The 23,100-nt window shown below is 30.4% G+C and overlaps 1 protein-coding gene and 1 pseudogene across 3 annotated transcripts; one reads left to right on the top strand and one right to left on the bottom strand.

Annotated features, from left to right (window-relative positions):
• LOC142318814 (glycine dehydrogenase (decarboxylating), mitochondrial-like) overlaps positions 1 to 6,499 on the top strand; it is a 29,480-nt pseudogene extending 22,981 nt beyond the window's left edge.
• On the bottom strand, positions 1,419 to 23,077 carry LOC142318817 (presenilin-associated rhomboid-like protein, mitochondrial). 3 transcript variants are annotated; one of them, XM_075355327.1, is made up of 4 exons: positions 22,982 to 23,077; positions 19,229 to 19,326; positions 10,971 to 11,094; positions 1,419 to 1,684 (listed from the first exon to the last, which is right to left on the bottom strand). In XM_075355327.1, the coding sequence occupies exons 1-3, from the start codon at positions 23,069 to 23,071 to the stop codon at positions 11,004 to 11,006; spliced, it is 279 nt and encodes a 92-aa protein (XP_075211442.1). In that variant the 5' UTR covers positions 23,072 to 23,077; the 3' UTR covers positions 1,419 to 1,684; positions 10,971 to 11,003. The 3 variants fall into 3 exon arrangements, with proteins under 3 accessions (XP_075211442.1, XP_075211439.1, XP_075211440.1); XM_075355324.1 differs by lacking the exon at positions 1,419 to 1,684 and adding an exon at positions 9,486 to 9,974; XM_075355325.1 differs by lacking the exon at positions 1,419 to 1,684 and adding an exon at positions 10,271 to 10,439.
• Between the last annotated feature and the right edge of the window lie 23 nt (positions 23,078 to 23,100).

Genomic DNA, 23,100 nt, shown 5'->3' with positions numbered 1-23,100 from the left:
TGCATTAAAATTAGAGAGATTATAAGTGAACTTAACATCAGTTACGGTCCTGTGTTTGCAATTATTTAGCTTGGTTACCATAAGATGTGTGCATGATGGGTGCCACATCTGTTAGACCGACAACCACAAACATCAACATTCGATTCTGAGGGAGTTGTTTACAGTAAATTTATGTCTCGAGGAACAATGAATGCTGATCTTACTATGAGACTAAAAAAATTGTGTAAAGCCATTAAAGATCAAAGACCGGAAGATTGAGCGATGGGGTAGGTTTTCTTCATGACAATATTACTTCTCATTCAGCTTATGTAACGTAGAGTTACTGCAAAAATTCAAATGAGAAGTGTGGTTTTGGTGATTATGCCAAAAAATAGATAAAAATATGTAGTTTTTTGTTCAAAAAAAAAAGAAAAGTTTTATAAATATGTATTTGTTTCATAGAGGGGGTTGTAACTTACTTTCTGATTGTCCCTTGTATTATAAGAATCCGTTTCACTTTATGATATTTTGGTTTAATACCCCTAATTTAAGAAAGCCTCTCTATCTTTCTTTTTCAATTGTTCTTTATTCCTTCTCTTCTTCCTTGGATGAATGTTAAACACTGGTCACTACGTTGGTTCCTTCTAGTAGCTGTTTCTGTTTCAAGTTTCTTGTGGTGCCTTCTAGTAGCCTGGAGGCCAGCTATTTCTCTACTTGGGCTCAGTAGAGTAGCAAAGCTTTTGCGCCTGTGGATTGTGTTTATGTTGAAGTTACATGAAAAGCCAAATTAATTAGATCTAAAATACCCTTCAGTTCAATTTGCCCAGTCCTCTATTTCTCATAAAATCTATCTGATCACTTGGTAATAGTTGAATTACTGTTGCCTGATGAATAAAATTTTTATGTGTTTTGTTGAAAATTATATCTCATAAAATAATGAAATTGATTTTCAGCCCAACAAATTGAAACCATAATGATTATCTTGGGCTTCTAGTGTAAGAACAAAATTACAGAAAATACATGACTATCAGATTGCTTGCTGGTACCCATATGTATATAAACATAAGGACCGATAATTAATAAATAAAAATATTAATTTTGATATATTTATGTTAATACTATCTTTGCTAAATAAAGAAGTCTTATTATTTCTAACAAAAATAACAATATCCATATCAACCAAACCAAACATTTTCCTCTATGCAGCACAGTACTTCAAGAAACAGAAATCAAAATATGCTTTCATTAATAACTCATTAATTATTTTTTTTAAATTCAATTGATGCCTTCTAAATTTTATTTTAATTTCCATTGATTTTTTTACTTTATTATTATCTCATATACACTTAATATTTTTATGTATTAATTGTTTCTAATTTAAAAATAAACAAAAATTATATATTTTTTGATGGGATACTACTTAATCAGACCCTTTATTTGTGAAAATGAGGGCCATTTATTGATCTGAAGCTGCCTTTCATTCATAATATAATAATCATTCAAACTCTAGCTTACAAATTACAGGCTGTTCAATCTGTTGTTAATGTACTGTTGCCAAACTTCAAAACAGTGACTGCAATGCTAGGCATTCAGATATCAGTGGGAGTACAGTATACCTACGTGCCTGCACAAGTGCCACTCATTCTTCACCAAGTAGCCGACTGTGCAACTCTCCCACCACAGCAGTCCCATCACTCGCAGGCACCTATAAAAGAGCGAATTTTCAATTCATCATCAACCACCGCCTGGAGAAGAAGAAGAAAGAAGTTTGCTGGCTGTCGGGCCCAGCATGGGATTGCTCTGGGAGAACCGCCTCAGTGCAAGATGACTGACACTTTGAGGCTGTGGGGGGCCGGGGGGCCACCACTGCCGCTGAGGGAAGAGCTCGGGCAAGCTGCAATTCTCCGACTACATTTGAGCCGAAATTGCTGGAGACCAGCTTTTTCTCAGGCTATCTCACAAAAGACCCCTATCAAGGCCATCATTCCAAAAACCTCAAATGGCACTTTTCAGGACTACCACAAGATTTTAAGGTACCATGCATTGTTGAAGCCATTTGGCGACAGAATATAGCCTGTAAATTTTTAATAGGATAAAAATGGTTATCCAACCATCCATCTAAGCAACCATTTTGTTGCTTATCAAAAGTAAAAAACTCATCTTTTACAGTTTCTCAATATATCAGAAGTGTTTCTTAACTGAGTGGATAATTTAAAAAATAAAATATATTTATTATTTTGTCTTTTACTATTATTAAAGCTATCATGCAACTATAATCAAATAATTTTTTTTTTTTTTTAAATGAATGAGTAGAAATTTGCATTCTTTTTTTGCCCTGCATTGTGATCTAATTATATATACACGTTTGCACACACATCATATTTAATGTTAACATTAATTTATAAAAAATAAATTTAATCTTACATTGATTTAAACTGCAATAATAACATGTTGACATTATTGGTATGCATTCCTCAGTTCACATTTATTAGCAAACATGTCATGGGAGTTGATTTCAATTATCATTTATAATTTTGTGGTTTTTTTTTAATATTATATATTCCCACAAATTTTTAAGTAAAGTTGTACCAGATTTAATACTAGAGAATGTAGTTGTTCAAAGTAGTAGCACAGTAATACTTTGCAATTTACACTAATGGATTTTCTAAGTTGTTTAAATAAGATGTTTGTTTTAATAGGTATCAGAGAAGAAATTGCTGCAATAGAAAATAAACAAATGGATATAAATCTAAATCTTTTAAAACTATCACCGCACACACAAGAACAAGTTATGGCTGATGAATGGAATCGACCTTATAGCAGGATACAAGTAGCATTTCCAATGGTATATTTTTACTTACTCATAGGAAAAAAAATATATTTAATTTAAAAATTACTGTAATTAAACATTCACAACACTTACTGTACGATTAGATAACGAAATTCTTATTAATATTTTAGCTAGCTGTGTTATATATATATGCACATATATATATGCAATAGTTGTATTTAATTTTAAATACAACTACCTTTTTATATAGTTACTGAAAATAAATAACATTTATGTTTGAAAATATCGCTAGATGACAAAGCCAACAGACAAACTGGCTGCCGTTTGATGAACTAAAATTCTTCAAATATATAATCAAACTTCTCATGGAAAATACACAACTTTCTCATAGAAAATAGAGCACCGTAAATTTCTTTTTATAATGTCTTTCAATAATACAAAGTAATTTCAAATTTAATTATGAGGAGTGTTAAAATTTAAATTATAAATTGAATCTGGTGCGAAATATAAGAAATAAAAGCTGAAGTAGTAGCACATCTGATGGCTGGAAACTAGCATTAACCTATTCCAACAGTTCAGCACTTAGCTGTTATATGTTATTTCGTTATAAGTGGAAAAGTTTATTATTACAAAATTTCTTACAAAAGAAAATATGAAGCTGTCAGAAATTTACATAAGACTTAAAAGATATTATAGTGAAGGAAATGTTGACAAATGTAAGCATTTATAAATGGAGTAAATCTTTTAAGACTGTCGAAACATATAGAGAATAAACCTCACTCTTGTTGTTTGAAAACATCGGCAACACAGGAAATGACTGACACGGTTAACACAATTATTCAAAATGACTGTCGAATTACAGTGAATATTGCTTCTACATTTGATATCAGTGTTGTCAGTCTGGATAGCTCTATCAAAAATCAACTCGATTATCAGAAAATAGGCACATTGCATTTTACAAATTCTAATGGACAAACACAAACAGATATGCCTGTTCATTGTTGGTAGCAGTCTACTTACATTATCATTCCTCTTTTTACTTCCTTGGACGAAGTAAGAAAAGTACTGTGATCGCAAAAAATTTTGGTTTTTAGATTTCAACAGAATTATCCATTTTAACTAGTTTCGGCGAGACGTCTGTATGTAAAAAAGCATGAATGTATCTTGATAACTCAAAAATAATTGGCCTTTTGATTGCAATCGACTGAACCAAAAGTGTAAAAAAAAAGCCAAAAATCCAAATGTTTTGTATTTTGGACTCTTTCTTAACTGCAGTATTATAAACCCTCAGAATTTTTCAACGATATATTGTAAGTAGTACTTAATTTTATTGGTTCCACAGTTATAGCCAAATAAAATTTAATTAATGAAATATTTGGATCTTACAAGGGGAAGGCACATCGGTTCAAATCTGAATTCATATACATTTATTCTTTTTTAACTTTTTTTTTTAATTTAAATATATTGATTTATTAATAATTGTTAACCTCTGACTGTAAAAACAAATTGCAATAAAAATTCAATAACAAAAAAAAAAAAATTAAAAATAAATTGGAAGTTATTAGTGAAATAAAACTTTACATTCTTTTCATTTTAATTCAAAAATTTTTACACAGGCTAATAATTATTATTAGCAAATCAATATAATTAAATAAATAAAAAAAATGTAAATGAAGTCAAGATTCCAACCGATGTGTCCATGGTTACAGATCTGACACGTTCTCACTTACACTACACAACTACTTGAGTGGCGTGTAACAAAATTAATATATAAACTGAAATAAAATGCTTATATGTACATCACAAAAAAATGTGATCAGTGTGGTGTCCACCACAATGCAATTCTGTAACTGTCCACTTTATATAAAGTATTGGAGGATTGTATCTACATTCAAATGAAATAAGTTTAAATGAAATGCAGCAAAAAATGTGTATATATAATTTAATAGGCTTACAAGGAAGTCATGTGGTGTTCACTTCAGATTTTTTTTTTTATCGAGATGAAGTTTCTTACTTTTATATTTCTTGCAAATCGTTTATTTTTTCATATAGCTACATTGTTTACAGGTTTAATTTTAAAAAAAAGTAAAGCTAACTTTAAAATCATACTACAAACCAAAATGACTTTTTGACTTGTTCAAATTTCAGTTTTTGAAGTCGTTATTAAATTATTCTTAATTTGGTACAAAACCTAAGTCATTCTTTAAGGAGTTACAATAATGATTTTTTATTTAATTTTTCACTGTTTCAACCTGTCTCCTTGAATATTTATTAGTTTTCTCTGCATTAGACATTAACAGAGGGGGAACAATTCTCTTACCTTATCAAAGAGTTACGAAATGATAAATTCCCTGATAAATGATAAATGCCATGCCTGACTGGGATTCGAACCCAGGACCTCTGTATGAAAGGCTGAGATGCTACCACTCACACCATGGAGGCCGAGGCCGGCCATTTGAGATGTAATTTTCAATGAATGTACAGTATGTTATTAGATTCAATTATGTATGTATGTGTGTGGACACATTTCTCTTGGATTTTGATTTTAGATTACTAAATTACACAAATGCAGCCATTCGTTACATGAATTAGCCATTGGGTTTACCTCAACATGGTCGCCAAAATATAAATTTTATAATAATCATTACACAATAACGGGGTAAGCTATCAAGTTGGTTCAAACATGGTAATGTAAGGTTTACTAAAATGCATAAAATATAAAAATATCAATTTTGTAGATCAAGTGTTTTGTTCCACCCCCAAAATGGTGGAAAAACTAACTTTTTAATAATTGAAAAAAAAGGTATGCCATAAAACCTCCAAAGCAAGAGATAAATAAACCTCCAAGTTAAGAGATTATAACTTTGTATATTTTGTATATTTGTATATTCATATTTCATTTTAAATTCTGTACAGGAATTTGTTCGACCCGATAATAAAATCTGGCCAACAGTTGGACGTATTGATGATATATATGGAGATAAACACCTTGTATGCACTTGCCCTCCAATATTACCAAGTTTTTAATATTGGGATACTATTCAAAAAGAAATAAGTGCTTTAGAATGGAATATCAAGATGGAAAAATTTACAACATAAATGTTAAAAAATTTTTCAAATCAATTTCAGTGTACTTTATTTAAGGTTAAAATTATAAAAATTTTATCCGAGTCTAAGTTGTATTTTCTTGGTGATAAAAGCTTCTACAGAGTCTGCCTCTGTCGATGCTGATTGCTGTAGTAATAATGATGTTTGAACTTAATTTTGTAACATTTTTTTTATTAATTACATGCTCAAAAATTATGTAAGATATTATTAAGTTGTGTTTTTGTAAAACCTCTTTTATTATTATATATATTTTGGATTATTCACAAGTGTATTTAATTTGTGTCCTTTATTGTTTATTTAAGATCTTTTTAATTATGAATTCCTGTGCATTTTAGATTTGTTTCAACAAGCCAGTTTGTGAAAGTATACTCAATGGTGGAGTGAAATGTTTTAATGAGCTCTTATTATGAAATACTCCATCTGTTTTGTCAAATGTAAAACTTATTTCAGTCTCAGCAGTCAAAATTTGTACACCACAGGAGAACAAAATTGTTTGATAATTTGTATATTGTTTTATAGTTCTGAATGCGATGTAACATAAATTATTTTAATGAATTTATCTTTTTTGTAATTTATTTTGTTTTTAATAATAAAATTTGTGTAGGAGTTTGTCTAATAGTGTACTGTAATGGTCATTTGCTTTAATTAAAAATTTTATTCGTGTAATTTATCTCTGTTAAGTGGAATGAAGTGTATTAGTCTGAAAGTTAGAAGTTTATGATATTGAGATGACTAAATGTTATGTATGACAAATTTTTTCAGTTATAGTAAGTTTTCCATACATTTTAAATGTACGTTTGCATTCATGTTTTTTGACTGTAGGTCCAAGATGTTTGTACTTTTGTCTAAATAAACACATAAAGGTACATATGTATTGTCTTGCCGAGAGTGAATGAATGTGATGAAGTAAATGTCATGCGGTTAATTTAGACCAATAGTTGTTAAAGTTGGGTGGTGGAGCCACTGTTGGCGGGGCTTGACTGTGCTACTGAGGCCATGGTAGTCCATGCAGCCATGAGGTGTGGCACTGTGTTGCCAAGGGGCGGTCTTCAGGTATGATGTTTATAATGGGCGATGGGATGTAATCTGAATTTTGTTATTACATGTAACACATTTTGAATGGTATGAGTTTAGCGTTGTAATGACTCATTACTTAGTTGATGGTTGAGGCATTTAGTCACAAGCATTGGTATTAAAATTGGAACTAGATACAGAGTTCGCGCTTCCACGGACTCACTTAGCAGTTCAGAGGGTGATATTGTAGGAAAAAGAGTGAAGCTGTCCGAAAGAAGCCTAAAGCGAAGGTGTTGGCTGATATAATTTTTACTGTTGTAAATGTCTGCCGAGCAATTTGCATCGGTGGCATCCCGACTGATGACTGTGAGATGTAAGAGGGTCTAAAGATGACCTCCGGTAAAGCCCCTCAGGGCTCAAAATGGAGAGGGTGGTGTGGCGACTGGAATTGCCACAAAGTGGGTGTGTCTTCCCCAATGGGATTGGGATGCAGAAAATTATTCATAAATTACAAATCTTATAGCTTAGCTTGAAATAAAGAGCAAAAATATTGGTTACAGCAAGATGGATGCTCTGTGTCACACTTCCAATTTGGCTATGGAGTTGCATGAATTTTTTTATAACTGTAATTTCTTGTGGAATACGGTATCTGTGGTCTCAAAATTTTTCTCACCACCAAATTTCTATTTTTGGTTCATTTGAAAGTTACTATAACAAGAACAACATACACACTTTGGTGAATTTAAAGAAAATATCAAAAGATAGCATTTCTGCTAGCTGAAGTCAGTGCTGCGGTAACTAAGAAAAATTGAACTGGGCATAAAAACAAGTCGATTTCTTCATCAGTGCTCAAGATGGATATTTTGAACATTTTTATGATATGTAAAAGGAAAAGTACTAAAATTATACTATGCTTAGTTTTAAATATTAATAAATTACGCTTGTCATTAAAAAAATTATTTTCAAAACACATTCCTTTCACAAGTCTAAAATTACTAATAACATGGTCTTTGGAAGTTATTTTTATCCTCCTTAGTCCACCTTTGTTGTTCAATCACTTTTTTACAGTTAATTTTAGCTTGCTTAGGTTATAGTTTTGAATATAATTAATATTTTTAATGAAGCGCAGCATAATTTGTATGAAAATGACTATATCAAGGACATCCAGAAAGGTTTGGCTGATGGAAAATTACAGACTTTATTAATAAATAAAATAGAAGTAATTTAAATAAAATTAAATTAGTTTTACTTCCTTGTACGAAGTAAAGAAAGTATTGTGATCATGAAACATTTTGGTTTTCATATTTCAACAGAAATATCAATTTTGACCATCCCTGAATCCATTTTGACTAGTTGCGGCATGACATCTGTATGCACATATGTATTATGTATCTCATATAATTAAAAAATGATTAGCCGTATGATGTTGAAATTTTGGATTTAGGACTGTTGTAACATCTAACTGTGCACCTCTCCTTTTGATTGCCTGAACCAAAAGTGTCAAAAAAAGCCCAAAATAAAAATAAAATTGGTGTTTGGACTTTTTCTTAACTGCAGTAATAAGCCCTCATTGATAGCTTTTTAACGATATATCAAAAGTGGTACTTGTTTTCATTGGTTTCAGAGTTATAACCAAATAAAATTTTTATTAATGAAATATTTGGATCTTAGGTTCACATCGGTTCAAAACAGTTTCATCTCCTTTTTCTTTAACTTTTTTTTAAAATTTAAACACATTGATTTATTAATAATTATGTTAACCTCTCACTGTAAAATTATTTTTATGATGAATAATAATTCAATAACAAAAAAAGATAAAATATTAGAAGTTTTTTATGAAATAAAATTTTATGTACTTTTCATTTAAAAAAAAAAATAAAAATGTGTAAATGTAATTTAATTTAATCTGTGTACAAGGAAGTCATGTGTTGTCCACATCAGATATTTCTGTTATGATAAAATACTGAACTATTGCTAGTAAAAAAATTCAAGGATTACTATTAAAATGTAGAATTCTATCTTTAACTTTATCGCACTTCTTAATTTTTTTTCTTGGTTGAACACATCATTTGTTATTGTGTCTGTATTTTGAGTAATTACTGTTACTGTAAAATTAAACCACTTTCTGTGTAATTTGTCTTTAGGTGTTTGTTCTATTAAATTGAATTTTTTCTCTCTTAAAAATGTATGAAGAATTTTTTAAAAGAAAATAACATCGCATATATATTATATAAACTTAATTATAACAAAAGTAATAATTTGGGATTTGTATGTTAGCAAAGATGATGGTCTGAATTATTACTTCAGAATGCATTTCTGTTGCTGAAGTAATTTCAGGATGGCAGTATGAACTTTTACATTGATAACAATATAGTAAAGGTACTGTAAGAATTTAGACTTTGATTAAAGTAACAACCCACCAGAAAGTAATGAACTTAGATTTTATATTGCGGAAGTTATTGTTTCAACTAATATGCTACCATAATTTATTTTTACATTGAAAATAATCTGAAGTTTTAGGTAAGTAAGCCACTGCTATAGTACAAAATATAACATTTCAATTTGATTTTAAAAATAAACTTTTGTTTCCACATATTTTTATATTTTAATTTTAAAAAGTTTAATATTATATTTACTTTTTCTGTCATCTGTCACACTGGTTTGATGGTATTCTCCATTTTTTTCTGTACTGTGCAAATCTTTTAACTTTGACGTATTTATACATCCTTAATCGCTGTTTTATATTCAAATATATATTTTTCACAGCTTTTTATGTTCCATACATCTTTCTGTTACTAAATTAATTGAACGTGGATATCTTAATACACAGCCCATCAATCTCTTTAAAAAGTTTTGTCACAAATTTTAAATATGATTAACCTGAAAACCTAACTTTTCACTTTATAGAAGATAATTTTGATAATAATGAGATCTTTATCATGCTGATCTTTATGGGAGCATGAAAAAGTCTTTCTTCTGGAAGGTTCTTGTTTTTAATCCAAGTCAGGGTTGACTTTTTTCATACACAACAAAATTCATCTTTCATCCATAAAAAAGTATAGCAATTAAATTTGGCATCAGCCTGTAATTAAAAGCATAAATAAATTATTCCCTTAAATATAAAAAGAAAGGTGGTAAAAGGTATCTAATTTATTAAAGAAAAATTTACTTTTTTGTAACATTTCATCAAACTTATTTAAAAGAAGCATTTCTTTAAAAATAAACTGTTTTTTTTTTTATTAGTCAGAAGTAAGATAAAAAAACAAATTAATATATATCGATAACAAAATAGGAAATAAAACATTAAATTTTTGTTTACAAAATAATAAAATTTTTTTATTTTTAATATTAAAATACCATTCAAATTTAATTTAAATGACTTCACACATAAATAAATGCATACACAACAATGTGTATTAAAATATGTGCACGTTTTAATAAATACTATCCAGAATTAAATATTTTTTCGTCACATTTTTTTGTAATAAATGCATTCATTATTATTTATAAAAAAATTACTTATCCCTGCAGTGTAACATTTGAAAATCTGTAACAAAGAAAAGTAATACATATATTTTAAGGATTTCATTATCTTTTTTAAACGTCCTTTTAAGGATGCTGCTCTTTGTGTGAAATAATCATTAGAACACAAAATGCATATATGTTGCAAAAAAAAAACCAAACATGCACGGATACACCGGTCGAATTAAAAATCATTCATTCTAAACGAAGGATACATTGATAAAGAAGTACACACAATAATCAGTTTTTATTGTAATCTTATTGCTTTGTAGCTATTAAAAGTTATCAAAAATGACTTAAAGGAATACAATGTTTATATGAACATCATCTTTTATAGTACATATGATTTTCAGAACCTTCAATCCGATTAGCAGTACAATCTCCCTGTAACACATGGAACAGTACTTTTCATGACGTACTGGAACAGTACTCTCACTAACATTTGTTTGCATTTTCATTCATTTGGTTATGTGAACATAATTTATTTTGTTATATATTGAAAGGTAAAAAAAAAAAAAAAATTAAATCAAATTACTTGCATAGGAAATATATTTACCTTTAAAATATTTGATTATTAACATTGTTTTTATCAGTCAAAAGATGACCTAAAATCATGCCATGCTTGAACAACATATTTACGGTTCTGCCAAATGTAATAATTTCCATAATAATACCATCCTCTGAAAAAGAAGATTATATGCATTCAACACAATATACATAATAACAAATTTATACTAGAAATTACTTATGATTACAATAGTTACTGTTATCAAATCCTCTGCAATAAGTCTGCTAGGAAAAAATTGTATTATGTTAATTACTCTAATAATCAAACCAGCCTGTATATTATATTATTTGATGACACAATATATTACATAATTTGTTGATTTACTATCTTTTTATGCTTATATATATATAAATATATATATATATATATAAGCATAAAAAGATATATATATATATATATATATATATATATATATATATATATAAAGCATGTTACAACTGTACGGTTAATGCATAAAACAGACAGCTTCTTTCAACTCAGCACATTCCCAAATCAGTACCAAAAAACCCCTTCAACTTACTTGTTTTTACCAGTTATCAATGATTTGAATTTTCTGTTTTCTTTTTCCATCATAATTTTTTAATAAACCTTATGCCCCACAAGTATTACATGCTTATGTTATCATGCAATAACACAATGCTCTTTGTTAGGTGTCATTGATTGTATATTCTGGTGTGCAATTTCTATATCATTTGATAGAAGGCTAGCGCAGCATTTGTTATGTGCTTCCTTTTTGAAAGTCGATCAACAATGTACCGAATTGATCCCGAATAACTATGGTGATAAATATGCCTAAAAAGCAAATCCTGCTTATACTTTCAATTGTGACAACAGATGTACTATACAAAAATGATTGGCATTTCATTTCTAAAGTGCTATGCAATACTCATTTTCATTACCATAAACAATCAAATTGAAAAATTCATCATTTCTTCTGTATACTATGACAAAAATGCCACTAGTTTATGGTCTTTTATTAACTAATATGAGTAGTAACATACATAAATTTTGTTATCATCCAACTCTTGATAAATGATTTTATAAAAAATTGCTCTAGAAAGAACTGGAAAAATCAATCCAAATCCAAGATATTGACATGAAAGCTTAAAAGATATAACACTGTCCTTATTTCATGGTGACAATGATAATTATATCATATATACTTTAAAACTAGATTATTTAATTAAAATTCAATATAAATGACCACGTAAAATCATTTCAAGATGGTAAATTAAAATAAACATTGGGGAAAAAACAACCCAACCTTATACTGTAGAAGAAAGTAACATTACTAAATGGTCATTCAGTAAAAATTTTAAAGTGAGAAAGTACTATATTTAAATCCTACTCATGATACTATTTATAGTATAAATTTAAATTTTGGTAAAAAGTACTCATGTGATAATCCACATAATATTACAACAGTTATGCATAAGCATATATTCTACGGATAAAAATCTTATTTAATATAATTAAGCTATATTAATATGATATTTAATAAACTACACACAAAAATTAAGATGTTTTTCTCAAAAACACTCGATTGATTTTTATTTCCAATTAATGTACACTACGTTCAATCTTCTAAGAAGAGTACATTTTAATTGTGATGCAGTTTTAATCATTATAGTTTTCTGTGATAGCTCTAGTAATGTTTTAATAATAAGCTGCAATGATTGAAAGAAAACTAAAATATGTACTATGGACAAATCTTCAGTTTAATATATACTTTAGTGGAAATATTAAATGTATTGTTGCCAATATCCACAATATACAATGGAATGCCAATTTCCCAGATGTCCAACTATCTGGACTCCTTACATCTATCTGCACTAGGCAATTTTAAAAAAGTAACACCTTATTAAAAAAAAATCTAAAACATAAATTACAATCACATCCACATCTCATAAAGATTGATTCAATAGTTGTAGCATAAAACAGCAAAAAAAATAATAAATAATTTATTTTTTATCCCTTAAAATGTTAAAATTCAAAAAATCTAAAAATGGTTTTAAGATAATTATCTGAAGAGTATTTGTAAGCCCAAATCGAATGAATACCTCGTTTAGTATAATCGGAAATGGGGAAAATTTACAATCATTGTCAACATTTTTTTACCCCTCATCGCTTTCAAGATAGAATTAAAAAAAAAATCTAGAAACTGGTTTTTAAATACTTTGCTACCAAGAAATTAAAAAAAAAAAAAAAAAATTAATATTACCCCATTTTAACTCTTTAAACTCAGGATCTAAAAAAATACTTTCTTAATGTGCAGTTACATCATAAGAAGAATGTGTATACAAATTTTCATTAATTTATCTTCTGTAGTTTTTGATTATCAGTAAGTAAGTAAGGACATATTTTATTTATATATATATATATATATATATCGCATGTTTTCAGTTCATATAATAATCTGGTTTGATAATTAAGGATATTGAGAGACAGTACACGTAAAAATTTCTTATAAATACAATTATAATAATGTAACTCTGGTGCTGTTAACATAAGTATCAATATTGTTAGGGATTGTTAATATCATGTCTGCAACAAAACAATTGTTTTATCAATTACAGAAAAAAGAGAGATCTTAGAAAAATTGGATAATGGTAATCAGATGAATATGGTTCAGGAACATCCACTCTTTCAGATATTTAGATAAGTGGAGAAACCATTATGATTAATGTTTTGCAACTCAAAAAAGAATAAAGTATTTCCAGTAAGACAATGAAGAAAGCATCAAATGATGAGGGGAATTGAGCTCTTTTGGTGATTTGTTCAAAAGTGATCTCTTGATAAACCAATTAGTGGATCAATTCCAGTAGAGAAAGCAATTACTTTAATAAGAATCTAAATGGGAAAGAAAATATTATTGCAAATACAGGTGGCTTCAAAATTTTAATCAGCATGATGGAATTTGGGAACTTTAAATTCATGGAGAATCATCAGCAAACATCCCAGTAGCAAATGAATTTATTCAACAATTTTCTGATTCTTTTAAAATATTATGATGAATACTTTGCTTATAAAGTACTTTGTAATTAGAAATTAGATTTTTATTTCTTGTACATATATCTTTTGTTATGTTCTTGTATGTTATGTAAATCTTTGTAATTTTTATATCCAGGTCTGAGCACAGGAGGTAACTCTCAGCTGAACTGATTCATTCTATTTATAGAGGTCTATCATGTTACATTTGAGTACCTGAATAAATTGAATTTAATTGAAAATTGTGACAATATGTCCTTGAATGGAAAGCTCTTCCTAAGATAACTTTATTTCCCAGCAAAGAAGAATCAGCTCCAGGCTACAAAATATTTGACACTGTTGGTTGGTAGTAACACAACTTGAGATCATCGATTAAATCTTATACTGACTGGATTAGTCAGATCATAGAGATGACCGCAAGAAAAATTTTTTTTTTCTAGCAAATTTTTTCAGATTGATATGATTATTTCTATTTAATCTTTTCCTGGACAGACAACTAAATGTCTTTATCAACACCTGGACACTATATTACTAGAATGAACAATTAGTTAAAAATACCAAACTTAAAAATTAAATTACAGAGTTATAAAAGAAATAAAATCAGCAATTAAAATGCTCAATATCAAAACAAAAATATTTTTTATACAGTACAGCATAATGTGAAGTGCCTATGTCATATGTTTAAGGCGAAATAAAATCACAATGACACAATATTAAAAATATAAATTTTTTTTGTCTTCAGTCATTTGACTGGTTTGAAGCAGCTTGCCAAGATTCCCTATCTAGTGCCCGTCATTTAATATTGGTAAATCCCCTACATCCTACGTCCCTAACAATTTGTTTTACATATTCCACCGCATTTCAAAATCTTCTAATTTTTCTTCTCAGGTACTCTGATCGTCCAAGTTTCACTTCAATATAAAGCTACACTCCAAACATATACTTTCAAAAATGTTTTCCTGACGTTTAAATTAGTTTTTGATGTAAGCAGATTATATTTTTGACTGAACCTTTTTTCACCTGTGCTATTCGGCATTTTATATCGCTCCACCTATAGTAATTCTACTTCCCAAGTAACAAAATTCTTCTATCTTAATAATCTTTTTCTTGCCCTATTTTTATATTCAGTGGTCCATCAACATTATTTCTACTACATTTCATTACTTTCATTTTGTTCTTGTTTATTTTCATGCGGTAGTTCTTGTGTAGGACTTAATCCATGCTCTTCATTGCTTCTTCTAAATCTTTTTTACTCTCAGATATAATTACTATGTCATCAGCAAATCGTAGTATCTTTATAATTTAACCTTGTACTGTTACTCCGAATCAGACTTTTTCTTTAACATCATTAACTGCTAGTTCTATGTAAAGATAAAAGTAACGGGGATAGGGAACATCTTTTTTTCAGACTCCCTTTTTTATTACGGTTTCTTTCTTATGCTCTCAACACTAAATTTTTTTTAAATGCAGAACATTTTATTCCAGTCTACATTATCAAATGACTTTTCTATGTCTATAAATGCCATGACAATACAAATATAAATGCCATATATGCGACAAGTTGGTGGATCACACTATACGACTCCTGTTGTATTGCCCAAAGGAATTCTTGCATCCAATCTTTCCCAACTATCCATCTGCTTGGCTGACTCTGAGGCAAATCACAATTAACAACTGAGGTAAAAACTGGTCTATAACTGCTTCTAAAGTTTTAGGACATGTAGTGGGTAAGACATGAAAGTAGGGATGTTGAACACAAAGGCAGATCAACAAATGAAAATGTACGAGATGAAGATGACATAAATGTGTATGACCCATTGTTCAATATGCAGAGATAAAAGTTATGCGTCATTCAATCAACTATAGTACCTAAAGAAGAACATAATGATGAATAGTAAAGGTGTTGAAATCACCAATTATTAGGCAGGACAAAGGTATTTGGGAAAGCAGATTGGAAAGATCGTCTTCACTGATACTGGAATTTGGGGAAAAGTATAAGTTGCAGATATTCATTTTAAATGATGCCAATACTTTCACTGAGCTGCAGGGATGTTTATAGCCAGGGGAATCTGTGCGGCTAATCAACCTCCTTCAGGAAAACAGCCACACCTTCATGTCCTCTACCTACACTTAGCCGCATCTCTTATAGACCTAGCTGCGAGAAGACACTTCATTATGGGGAAGGAGGTGAATTTCCTGCAGACAATGTACCACAGAATTTTCTTCCTTTAGTAAAAAAAATATATAAACCCTGCATGTAGATTATCAAATACGATCCAGTTTTTCTTTTTGGTGTTTATAAACTTTAGGAAGTAATTTGCTTCTTCAGGCACTTCATTTGTCACCATATCTGTGAAGAGACCTCGAGATGTGGTGGGGACCTGGAAACCTTGGAGGGCAGAGATACCATACCAGGGAACAATTTTTTTTTTTTAATACATCCCTTCATAGGGATTTTGATAGTTTGCTGCATATTTGGTACAGCAGGAATTTTATTTGGTGATGTACTGATTGAGTGATTTTCAATAAACTGCTCACTATCAGTCTTTCCACCAAAAATATCCTCCTTTTTCTTGCCTAAAAAGAATTCAGTGACGAAAAAGCAGACGTAAGGAATTTTATCTGGTCTGACAAAGCCTAGACCAATTTGGTCGGTTCTTTCCATGATGGACATGCATTCTCCTTTTGCACATTATTAGAAAGAGCCTGGACAAAACTTAACAGTGCGTTGTATAGGATTCCTCATGTTGAGGGATTTTCTATATTCCTGACAAGCTACACAAAAGGACACTTTCTGCTCGGTACAAATTTTTAATAAAGCCTGTTCCTCCTTGGAAAGGGGGCAACCTCGAAACAATCTTGAAGTTTTGCCAAATGCGAACCTTTACAATTAATACATTTTTCAGCTTCAAAGCATGCACTATCATCATGTCCTGTACGGCTGCAATGCAGACAAATCTGTTCCCTCATGCAACCAATTTTGTTGTGATCAAAACCCTGATACTGTAAGCAGCATCTTGGGTTTGGTATGAATGGTCACACACAGACAGAGAGGTAGCCAAGTCTTATTCGCTTAGGAACAGTTGGAGTAAAAAAGGTTAGGATAAGTGAAAATGTTGACACAACCATTTTACTTATTCATAATCCTCTGCACAGAAGTGACTGACTGCGATGATAGATCTTCTGATATTTCAGATAATTCAATACCAGCCAACTCATGGTAAAAGATCACTCTTAGAAAGATACACTCTCCTGCTGGAATTTAGTGTATTATTGGGCTCCACTATCACTTTGTCCTTCCCCATGCACCTAAGGGCTAGGAGTTTCCGACTCTTGTTATCATTACTTACCTGGGCACCATTACTAAGTTTTTTAATAAATTTCGAAGCCAGAGCTGTTATTATGCACTTACTTATTACAAAGAGAGAAACCTTAGAAAAGGATTTAACTTCCTTGTTACACTTTACTAAAAGAAACCATACATTAAATAATTTAGCACTCTCTGTTACATTACTTGTTTCTTTATTGTTCGATACCTCTTCAGCTGAAAAGGTTGGTCGAAGTCTTTTCAAACTCCCAGTTTGTTAGTTTTTTCAAGAGGAACAACAAGTACTGAAATATTATTAACTAAAACCGAAATTTTGTTCCCAAAGGACCAGCGATTCAACAGAAGACTCCAGCACAGCGTTCGCATACTGGAGAAGGTTATGTACAGTTGGGCTCACCCTGGTTTCAGAGGACATGAAAAGAACTCTTTTGGCTGATAATGAAGATGTACGTGGCATAATTAAGATAATCAAAGACATTAATCTAAAAGATTGCCGTTTTATGTGGCCTATGCATGGAACTCTGACAGAAGGGTGATATTAGCAAAGAATGTGGAATGAAATTTTAAATAAAACAATGCCAACAATACTGATGTAATGCATCGTGAAGATTTTATAACGTAAGGAATTTTACACAAGAGATTTCATATCGGGCAATACAGACTGTGATTTCGAGAATGTTGATGAATGGATCATTAGTGATGACAATAACCCAGGGTACTAAATTTTGTGCAATGATGAGATTGTAGATACCATATATGATCAGCCAACAGCTCAAAAAAAGGCAATGACTTACATCCAGGGCTGTCTCACACAAACTTAATTTTTGTCCATCATTATTGAACAGTTAAAGCATACAGATTCTTTGTTAAAATGATTATGTGATCTCGTACAGTTGCCGCCAAATAACGGTGAGCTTGGAGTGGCGACAATTACTACCCAACGTATCATACATCATGTTTATGCTACTAAGAATTGACTAATCATGGTGTGCCAATGTTTTAGAGAACAATAGTATAGCAGATGTGCGGGCTGATCATCCAAGCGCACTGTTACATGTTGGCTACTGTAGCTCCTAAATGAAGATCAACATACAAGCAAATATACATTCTTGATTTTTTTAAAAAAGAAATAGTATTTTTAAAGGTATGTTTAAAGTTTTATTCTATGAAACGTACTGTAATTTTTTTTCTATTTTTTTAACAGTTTTAAAATAATATATTTTTATAATAAATGCAATTTCTCTTCAATATGTTTTTGTAAGTTTTTGAAATGACATTTTTTATAAAACAGTAAGGTAGTAGTAAATTTTAATTTATTTAAAATAGTTTTTATAAATTCAGATTCTTTTATTAGCAAATTTCTACCACATTCGATTTTTGTAACGTCTAATTGTATCTGTTTTTTATTATACTGTACTTACTTATGTTCTGAGTATCTTTTTACTGTAATACAATTATTTTTTATACTTTCATATTTTTATTAAGTGTGATACCCATTATACATCGGAATGGTATGTCCACACTTATGATGAACCTTTTTTAATTTTCCATTTACCTGGATTTAGCCTTGTAAATGGCAGTCTGGATAATCGGCATTCCATTGTATTTTACACATGTTATCTTAAAATATAAAATAACATTATTGTTGTATACAATGTTACTGTAGACAGAAAAACAGATTGTTGTAGAACTGATTATGTTATTTATTTCATAAAAGTTCATCAGCAATTAGTTATATTTTTATGATGATGTATAAATGAAGAAAAATATCATATAAAAGATTGTCAAAAATGATTAAATCTCCAAGGATCTGTTTATTTTTAGCTTATATTTAAGACATAAGTTTGCACTTATAATTTATTAACTATTAATCTCTATAACTGTTAATCTCTTAAAAGTAAAAGAATAAAATTTTTAATTTATATCTTACATTCCTACTATGGCACCACCAAGATGTGCTGCATGATCGAAAAATTGCCACTTAAATAAAATACCAGCAGCATCCAATGTCATTATTGCTTTTATAGCCTAAAAAAAATAAAAATTATTAAATTTACTTCTTAATGCAAAACATACCTGTTAATACAGACTAGTTAAGGCCTGTCAAATAAAATAATTATTTCTAATAACAATTTTGAAGCAAATATAATGAATGAAAATATAAAAACAATTTCCATGTTTGTATTTTTATATATATACGAGCATATCGCATTGTTATCACTTGTTTATCACATTTTTAGAGGAATACAATGTGATAAACAAGTGATAACTAATTTTAATTGTTATATTTTAATTTAACAACTTAAAATGATGAAAAATCATGTTTTTTAATATTTAAAACATTATTGTTGTACACAACGTTACTGTAGACAGAAAAACAGATTGTTGTAGAACTGATTATTTTATTTATTTCATAAAAGATTAAATTTTGAATATGTAAGATCTAAAGATAAATTTAGAATTTTAAATAGACACTGATAAAAAAAATAGATAACTGATGGTCAAGTCTACCCTATATATTCAACTTGAATGTCAAGGGAATCTTTTTTTACACCTATATTTTTAATCTTCTAATTATGAATGACTTGTCTTACATCTAGAAGCTATGTTCTCAAATTTATATACTTAAAATGAGAAAAGTAGAAATGTAAACCGAGGTTTAGCTAATAAAGGAAACAAAAGTAAGTTAGATTACGTAGAAATTATATTAATTTGATTACATTATTATAAATTATGTAATATAAGAATTACATAATTTAATTCTTCTGAATATAAATATTACATAATTTGGTTTAGAAATAAATATTTTTCAAGGAATAATTACAAAAACTATTTATTAACTAAATAATCCCTGTTTAAGTTATCTGAAATTTTGGCATTGGTATATTGGGAGATTTCCTCCACTCCTTTTAAAGCGGGCAAGAAAGGACAGTTGGTGCACTTCATTAATAACTATTTTACACTTGTTTAGTAACCACAATATGTTACCAGGTATTGATAATGTTTTTGTCTAAAAATTTATCTTTTCTTTCCCATAAACATTCTTTTGACATACTTGGAAAGAAAATTATCTGGTACCCGCCTATAATATTCCAATCTCACCTTCTCATGTTCATTCTTTTAATTGTCAGAACCGCAAACCTATTTTTATGATGATTAAGATTTTATAAATCATTACACAATAGCAATATGCATGCTGTCTAAAATACTAAATAAAGAAATGGACTGAAAGATAATTCTGGTTAATCAAGATATTTAGTGATCAGACCAAGTACTATTTTAAGTCACGATTACTAGGTTTCTACTGTATTACTGTACAGTAATCACAAAGTGTAAAACACATTTAAATTTACATAAGCATAGACTAAATATCATTAAAAAAAAAGAAAAAAGAACTTGCAAGTAAGTAGTGTTTTAGTCAAATCAACCATTTAGCTTTTCATCATTAAAATTATTCATAAACAAATTGGATGTTAAGTATTATTCTTTTTGACTAGGATGGTAGAAACGGGGATTTACTAAACCTTCCCTTGCTATGGAGCAGACAAAAATAAACTAAGTATTTTTCAACCACATAGGCAGTTAGATTACAGTGCATTCAGAAAATTGCTGTGCACAAGAAAAAAAGTAATGAAATTTTCTTAGTATTACTTTATAAAAATGGATACTGTAATTACTAGAATAGTTTATAAAAAGTGTTGAAAATGACCTCCTCCAACATCAGAACAAAACTGCACATGTTTCAATTTGTTTTCAAACACTTTAACCAGCTGGTGTACTGGAATGTCTCTTACGTATGTCGTTAATGAGGATTTTAGTTCGTCAACTGTGTGTGATCTGTTGTGATACACTTCTTGTTTCACTGCTGTAGAAAGTAAGATAGTCAGATCGGGTGATTGTGCAGGCTACAAACCCCTTCAAATGATTCATTCACCGAAGACATTTCATAAAAACATAATTGACCTGTTAGTTGTGTACACTGTGGCACAATCTTGTTTGAACAAACCGTGATAATTTCCATTTCTGTTAACTGACTAATGAAGTTTGTTAAAACAGCACAATAACAGTCACTATTAACTGTATTTTTAAAAAAGTTTGGACCCACAACGCGTATTTGACCCAGACTCCAATTTTTGTAAGATTGTTTGTGTAATTCATTGGGGTTGGGGTTCTGTCAGGAACAAGACATAGAGAGACAACAGGACTCTAAGGCACGCAGATTCACGATGGATGAGGTGACCTGGGCAATTGGTAGATTGGGTGACAAACGGAGTCCTGGATCTGATGGGATTCCTGCACTGATTCTCAAAAGCCTTGTGAGATGGATCTTTTGGGAGATCATGGTTAATAGGGGTCTGGAGAGTGGCTTCTTCCCGGTTTGCTGGAAGGAGGTATGGGTGTTCTTCCTCCCCAAGGGAGGACCAGCTGGTTGGCCAGCAGAGTATCATCCTATTTGCCTGTTAAATACCACGGCTAAAGTGGTGAAAAGGATGCTGGCAGTAATTGATGAACTAAAAGCTGGGATGGATATTCACTTAAACCAATATGGCTTCTGTAAGGGAAAGTCCGACTACCCAGGTGATCTCAAGAGTGATAAACTGGGCTGCGAGAGAAAGAGAGGGCACATGGAGAACGAGAAATATGCGGATGATGATTTTGTTAGATGTAAAGAATGCATTCGGCTCCATACTGTGGGGATCCATTATGGTGTCGCTGAGAGAGAAAGGCATTACTAATTAACTGTGCAGGCAGGTTGGAGATTATCTAAAGGATAGGTGGGCCACAGCTGATACACAACAAGGCGGTTATTGGTTTCAGCTGTTTGGAGGTGTTCCACAGGGGTCAGTGCTGAGGCCCCTGCTTTGGAATGTGGTTTATGACGGCGTGTTGAAACTTTGTCTGCCAGCACAGACGGAGACCATTGCATATGCCGATGACCTTGTGGTCCTTGTCAGCGGAAGGACGGAAGAGGAAATACAGACAAGAGGCAATTCTGCATTATCTTTAACTGACATGCGGATACAAACACATGGACTGAAACTGGTGGTTAACAAATGTAAGTTCATTTGTTAATCAGGGCCCAACATAATTGGGTCCCGATTATAGGCAGTATAAACCCCTCCCCTAGTAGTTATAGGCAGGCAAGAAAATGTACAGACTGAGTCACGGTCCTTGGATGGGGGCTCAGGAATGACATAGTTGGGCCTGGTTAACCCCAAGATATGGCTTTCATGCTGAAATTTCCAGCAGCTTCTGTTCGTTTAGTTTTGGTGGTCTTCCACTTTGAGCAATTCAATTCAGAAAACTAGTGCTTTATTAAATCGATATACTTGTTACCTTCATGAAAAATGTGTTCAACGAGAAAAATGCCCTCCTCAACAGAAAGAAACATTATATTTCTTGCAACAATTGACTCTGATAAATGAAACAACATGAATTGAAGCATGTTCAATCACAGCTCAACAACTGACGTCTCGGTTTATTACACCCAATGGTTGTCCACAGACCAACTAACCTAACGTCGAAAGGAATGCACCACATAATTATAAAGCATCTGCACAGTGCATAAACACTGAAATAAAGCCTACCTGTAAACTCAAAAAATAAAAAAACACTATTATATTATAATAAAATTTTTTAAATAAATTTTAATTAATAAAATATTATATGTAATTAAACTTACATGATGAGCTTTAAAATGTACAAATGGTAAAAATATTAGTGACATCTCAGTATCTGGGTAGGCAGTACAAACATAACCAATGATGGCCATTATAGCACCAGACTATAAGACAAAAATTT

The sequence above is a fragment of the Lycorma delicatula genome, chromosome 2, assembly GCF_047948215.1.
Source record: "Lycorma delicatula isolate Av1 chromosome 2, ASM4794821v1, whole genome shotgun sequence".
NCBI classification, from domain to species: domain Eukaryota; kingdom Metazoa; phylum Arthropoda; class Insecta; order Hemiptera; family Fulgoridae; genus Lycorma; species Lycorma delicatula.
This window is presented reverse-complemented; position numbering and strand designations above follow the sequence as displayed.